This window comes from Bufo bufo, chromosome 9, assembly GCF_905171765.1.
Source record: "Bufo bufo chromosome 9, aBufBuf1.1, whole genome shotgun sequence".
Taxonomy (NCBI): Eukaryota; Metazoa; Chordata; class Amphibia; order Anura; family Bufonidae; genus Bufo; species Bufo bufo.
Genome location: NC_053397.1, coordinates 195,526,327 through 195,537,731, shown reverse-complemented (window position 1 = coordinate 195,537,731; position 11,405 = coordinate 195,526,327). Strand labels below are relative to the sequence as shown.

Here is an 11,405-nt window from a genome sequence, read left to right as displayed (position 1 = left end):
GTGGTTTTTTCTGCTGCCCCCTGTGTAGCTATACAACCGCTCGTATATTTGAGCTTACCCGCTAACACTGTCTAAAACTTAACACCATAAGGGATGCAGGGTGCCTGAGTGTAACGTTTTAGACCCATTTAGACCTTTATTGTAAACTGCTAGCAATTCATTCATAACTTCTAACAGGAATAATAAAAGAATGGCACATCATAAAGTTATAAGAATAGATGCTCCAGAATCGTTATCACATGGGGAATGCAAGTCGTTATTAAAAGAGCCATTTCAAGAAAGGTTTATAGGAAAATTCATCCATTCGTTTGTCTTTCTCCTAACACACAGCACTCCTGGTGAGGACTCAAAATGGACCACTTATCGTTCTGGAGGTTCCTGGCTGGCCTTCTTCTCTGCTGTCCCTATGACCTTCTGACCGCTGCTGCTGCCATTAAACCCACAGCAAGCAAGGGCTGCAGCAGCGAGAAGGCACTCACCATCACCCACATCTACAGCGCGCCCGGGGAGGATGGCGAACAACTCCAAACCATGGAATCCGATGATAACAAGTTGGTGTTCAGGCACCAGCTGCGGCTCCAGAGCCCTGCTGCAGACTGCGAGAGGAATGAACTGATAGATGACCTCCTTGCCAGGATTCAAGCATTAGAACTAGGGATGAAGGAAATGAAGGAGCAGTATGAAGGATGCTGTGGAGCTGCAGGTAATTAACCTCATGCTGATGTAGGACATTCCATGCATGGTCCATATTATTAAGAACTGGATCTGGGGATCTCCTGTCTTTTTTTCGATGTTCCATCCGTAAAGTATTGGCTCGCATTCACCCCAAGACATGCATTCATCTGGATTGTGCTCTTATTCTGTACTAAAAAAGTAAAAACTTTGTTTGGGCTCACATCACCATTATGCGTTTCGTTATAATGGAAAATAACGGAATTCGTAAGACGGAATTCAAAACGGAAAACTTTAGAGGCATTCCGTTTTGATCCGTCACAATAGAAGTCTATGGGTAAGCATAACAGATCCATTTGGTTTCCATTATGCAGGACGGAAAAGAGAATCCTGCCCGTAGACCTTTATTATGAAGGATCAAAATGGAATGCTTCCAAAGGATTCTGTTTTGAATTCCGTTATTTTCTTTTATAACCATGTTATAACGGAAAACAATAACGGAATTCATAACGTTGATGTGAACCCGCCCTTAGATGTACAGAAGGATCACCAATATTTTGGGTTTTTATACTTCTGTTGGGTAGAGATACAACAAGTAGTTGTTATAGCTTATCCATCAATATCTGTTTGGCGGGGTTCCGACATCCCGCATTAAGCTGTTTCAGAGTGCCCTTTGCGCCAGAACTACACAGATGCTTCCTTTGCAGTGGTTACTGCAGTATTCTGTTCGTTAGGTTCAGCTCTGCAGTAACCAGCTCTGTCCACTACACAACAGGTGGAGCTGTGTAGTTCCAAATTCCGGTGCAGGAGAGACTCTGAGGCCGATTGTGAGGGTGCGGGATCAATATTAAAATCCTGGAAATCCCTTTAACATTCATCGCCATCACTGATCAAAAAATAGTTTCATCCGTTAAGGGCAACATCTTTTTTTAAATCTGATCTGGCCATCACTTTGGAACACTCCTACATAGCCAACTGATTCTGACTCGGGGTTGCTATGTTTTGTGATTTTGTCTTAAAAAATTTGAAATATAACAAAAATTTTCTAGAAAATTTGTGCATTTAAGGGCTGATGCACACGAACGCGTGCCGCCCATGCCGTGCATTGTGGACCGCAAATTACGATCTCCAATGCACGTTCACTATCCGTGTCGGCCGGCACTAACGGATGCAGAGCCATTCAATTGAACGGGTCTGCGACACATCCGCACTGCAAAAAACATACAGCATGTTCTATTTGTTTTTGGAGTGCGGAGCCACGGACCGTAATGCCAAGGAAGCACTCTGTCGTGCTTCCGTGGCCTTCCACTCTGTGCCTCCGCACCATATCTTCCAGATTGCAGACCCATTCAAGTGAACCGTGCGGATTCCGCAGACGGATCCAGACCCATTCAACTTGAATGCGTCCGTGATCTGTCTGCACCGCGAAAAAAATAGAACATGCTCTATTTTTTTGCGGTGAGAAGGCACGGAGAGAAACCCCACGAAAACACTCCGTAGTGTTCCCGTGGGGTTCTGTGCCTCCTTTCCGCACCAGACCTTCCGGACTGTGGACCCATTCAAGTGAATGGGTCCACATCAGTGATGCGGTAACCACAAAGCCGGGGCCCACAGATTGCGCGCCGCAACAAGGGGACCGCCAGGCAACGGCCGTGTGCATGAGCCCTCATGTTGATATCATTTTTGAAACATACTTTTTATGACAGATATAAATGAGTTTACATCAGGGCTCAGAAACAAATGACACCTTTCTATATATTTCACATGAAAACCTCATGATCAGGACAGATAAAAGCAGGAAAAGAAATTATTTTACCATTCCCATTATACGTACTCGTCAGACCCAACCATTTCTAGTCTTGAATAGAACTAATGGCTAATTATATCCAAATATTCACCTTTTATCCCTCCATTAATACAATATGGAACATCTCCGCAGAGTGAGCTGGAAGCACACGGGCAGGAGAGGCAGCTCTGTCCTGGACGTCATACATCTGCTGTGAATACGGTTCTTTCAAGGACACTGGTCATTGTGTCGTCTGTCTCACCGATGTCTATTAATACATCAAGACCTCAATTATAAGATGAATAATTAAAACCTGACGCGAATCTTAAATCTTTCCTTTAATCTTCGATGATATATCTCTAGATAAAGTGTCTGGAGATAAATTTTTATGACATTTTCTCGAACAGATAGCTGGTTAAATTAGTATAATTGAATTCTGCTGTTTGATATTTCCCTTTCGGGAAACCTGAGTTTTTCCTTTTCCTGGACAGATTTTCTTGGTCAGCCAACATTTTTTCCTGGACAAAAATCAGAAAACTATAATGAAGGATAAAGATTGTACATGATTGATACGTGTCATTGTCTCAATGATAATGACCTCATTATTACAAAATCTCAGACACATTTATTTTTGGCTGGACACTGCAAAAAAGTTTTTGCAGACTGTTTTAGGGTTTTATGGGAGGTTGGCAACCTTCTCTCAACAGATGGATTTCCCAATTGTAGGGTGACAACAGATTGTTGGTCAAAAATATGGAGTTCGAAAGCTTGTCTAGCCTAGAAGCCGGCAAGCCCAGTGGTTTCGACCTGTGCTGACCAATTTAAAAATAAAAACTCTGCAGTCCTACTGTTTAAGTGCTACTGTCCCATTTTCATCCGCTTTCTGTTCTTGATGGACTAGACATGCCTTTGTCCCATGACCACTGCAGCCAATCACTGGCCTCAGCAATTACATGCGCTACGGCTTGCAACCGCCAGTTAGGATTGCTCCTAGGCCGGACAAGCACTTTTACATCACTATAGACTTTTGTGTGGCAAATTCAATATGGCCCCCTTCTACTAATTCTGACAGTGCTGTGGATCTGAGCAGCAGGTCCTTGCAATGTTGGTGGTAGACAGGCATAGGACATGTGTATGTGAAAGGGATGGGGTCACACCAAACTACACTTCCCCATTGCACAACTCTACAATTGGAAAACAGAAATTAAAATGGGGCTCAGGTAGAGGCTTAGCTAAAGGCTTATGGGCCCTGGTGCAAGAGTTCAGCTTGGGCCCCCCTTCCCTCAATGCTTAGTGGTAAGGGACAGGGAAGCACATTGCCTTCATGCTGCCTCAGGCAAAAATTGAAACAGCACCCCCCCCTATCCCCGTGCCAAATTCTTGACCTAACCCCTTCCCTCCCGCCAGAGGTGTAACTTGACCAGCATGCACTTTCTATAATACCAGTGTCTTTGTATGCACCACAAGGGTCATTGGGCCCCCTCAGGCTCCTGGGCCCGGTAGCGACTGCTACCTTTGCACCCCCTATAGCTACGCCCATGAGGTGACAGTTGCTTTGATGCCCATTGGTGCAGCTTGTTGGTGAAATTGCTACATCCAAAGGAAACTCTTGCTTTAGGTTGTGCATTGTCCTTACAATCACCCACAGAAAAAAATGAAGACATGAAACATTGATTGTATCTAGCCCACCAATGGAAATTATTCTCAAGGCCAAACCTCTGTATCATCAATCAAGTTTAATCGATTTTTGAATCAAAGAAATAGACCCTAGTGCAAATAATTCTTCTCCAAAGGCAGCCAAATGGGTTTTTCTTCTGGATCGTTGGGGCCCATTATATTATCAGAGCCTGGGCTGGTATTCTGGTGGGCCAGTCCGACCCTGCACAGATTTTGGTGTAAGTGATACTTTGCACCAAAATTAGCAACTTTTCCCTCTTTTGTAAAATTGCACTCCCTGACACCTTGACTAATTGAAAACTGGAACACCTGAAATCTACTCCAGTTCCTTGCTGGCAAAAAATGTATTTACTGGCTCATGGACCTTTTCGGGGAAGTGCCAAAAGAGAATCTGTCACCAATGACCTCCCTGTCCAATTGTTTGCATAGACACATGGCTGGAGTTCACCTGATTAAAACACTGTTTTTGTTTTGTTGATTCGAGGCTTCAGTCCTGAGTTAGGGAACTTTCACACTAGCGTTATTCTTTTCCGGCCCTGAGTGCCGTCAAAATGCTCAATGCCAGAAAAGAACTGATCGGGTATATCCCCATGCATTCTGAATGGAGAGTAATCCGTTCAGGATGCATCAGGATTTCTTCAGCTCAGTCTTTTTGACTGATCAGGCAAAAGATAAAACCGCAGCATGCTACGGTTTTATCTCCGGTGAAAGAAAACTGAAGACTTGCCTGAATGTCGGTTCTGGCATTTTTTTCTATAGGAATGTATTAGTGCCGGATCCGGCATTCAAAATACCAGAATGCCGGATCCGTCCTTCTGGTCTGCGCATGCGCAGACCTAAAAAAAAGGTAAAAAAAATAAATGCCAGATCCGTTTTGCCGGATGACACCGGAAAAACGGATCCGGCATCTCAATGCATTTTTCTGCCAGTTGGCATACGTTTTGTAGGATCCGGCAGCACTTCCGGCGATGGAACTGCTTTCCGGATCACTCCGCCGCAAGTGTGAAAGTAGCCTTATTATACTTTTTTTTAAATATGCAAATTTGGTGCAATGTCACCTTTGCTCTCGTTGCACCCAAGCTCCGCTCTTTTCTGTGGCCAGACCCTCCCTCGCTGCTTTGCCATTGCCTGGCCTTGTTAATCAAAACAGCCAGGAAGGGTGTGGATACAAAAAGAGTGGAGCTTGGGTGCAACAAGAGCAACGGTGATGCCTTCATTGCACTAAAGGCCTAATTTGCATATTAAGAAACTGGGGAAGGGAGCATCAGATCAAGAAAAGTAAAACAACATTTTCCTCAGGTGAACCACAGCTATGTGTCTATGCAAACAGTTGGATTAGGAGGTTTTTCTTAAAGGGGTTATCCAACACCTATAATGAACCCCCCGATGCCCGGGCACCCGCCCTGCATACTGATCCCCACACAGCTACCCGGCATCTCCCCATCGCGTGGATCAAAACATCCAGCAACGGGGGTGGGGTGTTTGGGGGGGGGGGGCAGCGAATAGCAGGCCGTGCTAGAACTTCCCTGGCATCACGGGTGACGCTATGGAGGATCCTCCCCATCACGGCCTGCTATTGGCTACCAGGGAGATGCAGTGGCGGCCGTGCAGAGATCAGGAGCAATGCGGAGTAAGTATAATTTATATGAGATGCCCGGTTATTGGGGGGGGTCATCATTTTGGTGCATCATATTTTGGTGAGGTTTCACCTTGCATTGGATTGGATTGCATGGATTTTAGAAAGTGAAATGACCAGTGGCTGTCCCTGCTCACCTGCATTAGGTGTAGAGGCATTGATTCAGAAATAGTCCCAAATTTGTTTCCAGCACTACAACTTTTCATAGAATTGGACCGAAATTATCCCAAATTATTGCGTAGGGTCCAGTTTGAGGCCCAAAATGCGTCATCATCTACTGTCTGCTTATGACAAGTCGTGGTGTTGGAAAACTTTTTGGACTATCTACATGGAGTTTCTATATTTCCTCTCGGAACTCCAGCTTTCCCTCAGGATTTAAATACTCCTACCCTTGATGCCACATGGTGCCCCCATATCAAAGATTTCTGTGCATGCTTGGCTTATATAATGGAAATGCTACTTCTACTTTTATTGTAGTTTTTGATTTATGTAACTGCAACCTTTTGTCACAAATCAGAAAAATAACCAGAAAAATGAAAGAGACAGGACCATTTGTTTCTTCTGCGATTCGCCTGCTACCGTTGCGCTGTATAACATTCTTCAGAGGCTGAAAACCAATCAAACATGTCAGACTAAGTACTGGAAATGGCAAGATAACAATTTAGTTCAAGTTTTTATTAATACCCTCTATTAATGAAGAGTTTGTAAAAAAAGAAAAAGAAAAAGCTCTAAAGGAGCCAAGACCTGATCATTATCTCAATGGTGACCTGGGGTTAGTTGACTTTTCTGCCTAATTAGTATTAGATGCTGCTTGCAGTAATTAAAGCAGGAGTTACAGTCCACATAGACATCATGCAATTCTCAAACGCTCCAATAGATGGCGCCTTGCACCAGAAGAAAATAAACTGTAGGCAATATTTTTAAAAAAAATACATTGTAAATTGAAAAACATCTCTCAAGCTCCCATGAAATGCCTTACAGACCTGGTACATTCAGCCTTATTTCCCATAAAATTCCTCTATTTTTCCACCAGTTCTACAAATCAACCACTATAATAATATCATGCCAAGCATCATTCTAGAAAAGAAGGTAAATGCACAAGAAGATCCTTTGTAAATTGGCCGCGTAAAATATTTTGATAAAAGATATGCGTTCCGTTGAATGCTTCCCCTAGTTCGAAGGCTCTAAACGGATGCAATTTAATAACGTTTTAATTGAGGCTCCTGCTGCGGTGTTAGGTAGAGGCAAAGGATTCTGGGATCTGTTTGAATTACAGGTGTTAGCGATGCTTCTTAATTATCTATATTTATTCCCTTTTATGTTTGTCATTCTCTCGCAGTTTCCATAGGTAACCTGCTGGCAGTTTTGGAATCTCAAAGAAATGATGTCCCAAATGGGCAAGCATAATGACGGCTTATTTTTAGATACAAAGGGGGAGATTTATTAAACTGGTGTAAAGGAAAACTGCCTTAATTGCTTCTAGAAATCAATCAGATTCTACCTTTCATTTTCCAAAGGACCTCTTTAAAATCTGATTGGTTGCTATGGGAAACTAAACCAGTTTTCCTTTATTCCAGTTTTGATAAATCTCCACTAAAGTTTGTAAAAAAATAAGGGAAGAAATGTTTAAGACCGTACAGTAAGATTACCATCAAATATGCAAACGAGGCTAACGTGAATAACGTGCTACAAATAAGTGCCAACAAACCCCTCTGCCTCATCATGTAGATCCAGGGACAGCAAAGTTAAAGCCAAAGTTCAACCATGTTATCATTGTGCAGGGGAGATACCCATTGTTGCACTTACTTGGCCAAGGGTGGTTATTATTGTTGCACTTACGTGTGCTGGGGCAGTTACCATTATTGCAGTTATTTGTGCAGGGGCAGTTACCATTGTTGCACTTATTTGTGCAGGGGTAGTTACCATTGTTGCACTTTTGCATGGGTAGTTACCACTATTGCACTTATTTGTGCAGGGGTAGTTACCACTATTGCACTTATTCGTGCAGGGATGGTTACTATTGTTGCACTTATTCGTGCAGGGATGGTTACTATTGTTGCACTTATTCGTGCAGGGATGGTTACTATTGTTGCACTTATTCGTGCAGGGATCGTTACTATTGTTGCACTTATTTGTGCGGGGGCAGTTACAGTACCATTGCTGCATTTGTGCAGGGGTAGTTACCATTGTTGCACTTATTTGTGCAGGGGTGGTTACTATTATTGTATTTATTTGTGTGGGGGTGGTTATCATAGCTGCCCCCTTATTATGTGTGCCAGTACAAAAATGTCCCCTTTTATTGCCTCCAGTAGGACAAACGTCCCCCTGGTATAATATGTGCCAGCACAAAAATTCTCCCTTTTACAGCCCCCAGTAGAACCAATGTCCCCATAGTGCTCCCCCCAGTAATAAATAATGACCCCCTCTATGCTGCAAAGTTTAAATAACAAACTTAAATACTTCAATACTGCTGGATGTGGTGCAGGACACAGGCCTCTTCACTCCCTGCCGCAGCATTCAGATATATTAGCGGCCTGAATACGGCAATACAGTTGAATGTGAAGAGATGAGCGCTTCCACAATGGACGTTGGGATGCATCCACTTCTTCCTATGTGGTGCCACATGAGGCATTCGCCTCACCTCGCCTCATTGGTGGTGCGCCCCTGAATACAATTATCTAGTACAAAGGCACATCAGGAGTTATGACTAGTTCTTTTTAGACCTTTTTTGGCCAAAAGGCAATTGAATAGTGAAAGTCCTGCATTATAATATTTGTACCTGACTTCATAAAGAATTTACACTGATATTCCTTTTCATCTCTTTTTTAGCACTTTACGGTAACTGTAATGGGAATGGCAATTATGTGCCAGCATTAGGCCGCTGTCAGTGTGATAACGGCTGGGAAGGACCTGACTGTTCCATAAAGAAATGCCCTGTCGATTGTGGTGAATTCGGGAAATGCGTTGATGGCGCCTGTGTATGCGCAGAGGGATACACTGGTGTGGACTGCGGTGAGAAGAAATGCGCTGTCGACTGTCGTCCCAATGGCCGTTGTGTTAACGGGGAATGCGTCTGTGATGAAGGCTTCATGGGAGCTGACTGTTCCATTGGTAAGAGGCTTTTTTTATTTTTAATAAACCTTTATTGGTAAAAAAAAAAAACATATACAAACCATTCTAATTTTCATTCAATATTACAGTATAAAATTATTATTATTTTAAGTTCCCCATAACCACCCATTTCCCACCCCTCCCTACCCTATCATCCCACTCAACAAAAGAGAAGAAAAAAGAAAAAATACCAAGGAAAAAAAGAGGATAGAGGAAAAGAAAAAGAAGTCATAGGAGTGGAAACGTAAAATTGGGGACGAGAAGGATTAAGGCCTCTTTCACACGGGCGTTGCGGGAAAAGGTCCGCGTGCGTTGCGATTTTTCCGCGCGAGTGCAAAACATAGTAATGCGTTTTGCACTCGCGTGAGAAAAATCGCGCATGTTTGGTACCCAAACCCGAACTTCTTCACAGAAGTTCGGGCTTGGGATCGGTGTTCTGTAGATTGTATTATTTTCCCTTATAACATGGTTATAAGGGGAAATAATAGCATTCTGAATACAGAATGCATAGTACAATAGCGCTGGAGGGGTTAAAATAAATAAATAAATATTTAACTCACCTTAGTCCACTTGATCGCGCAGCACGGCTTCTCTTCTGTCTCCTTTGCTGATTGCAGGAAAAGGACCTGTGGTGACGTCACTCCGGTCATCACATGGTCCATCACCATGGTAAAAGATCATGTGATGGATCATGTGATGACCGGAGTGACGTCATCAAAGGTCCTTTTCCTGCAATCAGCAAAGGAGACAGAAGAGAAGCCGTGCTGCGCGAGCAAGTGGATTAAGGTGAGTTAAATAATTTTTAATTTTTTTTAACCCCTCCAGCGCTATTTTACTATGCATTGTGTATTCAGAATGCTATTATTTTCCCTTATAACCATGTTATAAGGGAAAATAATAATGATCGGGTCTCCATCCCGATCGTCACCTAGCAACCGTGCGTGAAAATCGCACCGCATCAGCACTTGCTTGCGGATGCTTGCGATTTTCACGCAGCCCCATTCACTTCTATGGGGCCTGCGTTGCGTGAAAAACACACAAAATAGAGCTTGCTGCGATTTTCACGCAACGCACAAGTGATGCGTGAAAATCACCGCTCATGTGAAAAGCCCCATAGAAATGAATGGGTCCTGATTCAGTGCGGGTGCAATGCGTTCAACTCACGCATTGCACCCGCGCGGAAAACTCGCCCGTGTGAAAGGGGCGTAAGGCATCTAGGCCTCCCATATCTTAGTCCACTTCTCCTGACTATTTCTTTGCCTGTATAGGACATTCTCATAGTTTTTAACCCTATATATCCATATAGTCAAATTTGGAACATCTCGTGAGAACCAAACTCGAGTAATCAAAAGTCTTGCTAAGAACAATATTCTATTCAAAAGAATCATCTGATACTTATGGCAATTCACCTCGGAGAGATCGCTCAGTATGCAACATTCAACCATAAATCGGGAGTCTCACTTTCTGATTAATAAAGTTATTAATCGCGAACCAGTATTCTTTTAATTCTGAACACGACCAAAGCATATGTAGGTGATAAGCCCCAAAAAGGCCACACTGTGGACACTTAGAACTATCTCTTAACACACATTTATTAAGCCACAAAGGCGTAACATATAACGTAAAATATTAAATTGTATCAATACGTGCTTAAAGTTCGCTAATATATTTCCCCATCCCTCTAGTTGGATCCTTGGGCAATCAACTCCCCGGCCCCTGAGTAGTAATTTATAGTAGTAATATATACAAATGTGCAATATTAACCCTGTAGTCTAAATTCCCTAGAAAATCATTTCCAACAGTTTATTCTTTACACTAGAAAGTGCTGAACGTAATTGGAGATATCTGAACCAAGACAAACCAACCATAGTCTCACTTTGTGCTAACACCGAGAACTGAAGTATCTCTCCATTCTTCACCACTTGTGCAACATACAAAATAATTTTTTTTTTGCCAATACTGGTCCCCGGCTATTTTATCTAAGGCCTGTAGTTGAAAATTATACCAGAGGAGAGTACACTGAAGAGATCCTATTATTTCCAGCCATCTTCTAATAGTGTCCCATGCCTTTTTTTAGCCTCTCTGTACTCCTGTCGGATATTAATCAATTGACACGATTCAAAGAATATGAATATGTTGTTACACGGAGATCTCCTCACCTCCTTCCATTCGCATATAGCCACAGTTGCCTGGCTATAAAATAGCCCTTGAAGTAGGGAAGATTCAAACCTCCCCGATCCAAGGCTTTATATAAATATTCCAGTTTAAGTCTTACCCTCTTTCCTCCCCACAACAAATCATTGATAATTCTCTTGATAAGCTTAAAAAACGTATCCTCTATCCGTATGGGTGAATTCCTAAGGATATAGAGGAGCTGGGGCAGAATCGCCATCTTAACCAGGGAGACTCTATCAGCTCTAGATAACGGAAGTCGGAGCCAAATCCCAATTTTTTACCTCACCTTAGTTATTAATGTAATCAAATTAAGCTGTGAAAAATCTTTAATCTTAGGAGATATAGTCA

General features: G+C 42.8%; 1 protein-coding gene across 1 annotated transcript in view; it reads left to right on the top strand.

Annotated features, from left to right (window-relative positions):
* Positions 1–351: 351 nt before the first annotated feature.
* The window catches only part of LOC120979849 (tenascin-N-like), a 76,139-nt gene continuing 65,085 nt past the window's right edge, over positions 352–11,405 (top strand). The window contains exons 1-2 of the mRNA XM_040408806.1: positions 352–703; positions 8,601–8,882. Coding sequence (XP_040264740.1) covers positions 352–703; positions 8,601–8,882 — 634 coding nt within the window. The remainder of the gene's footprint in view (positions 704–8,600; positions 8,883–11,405) is intronic.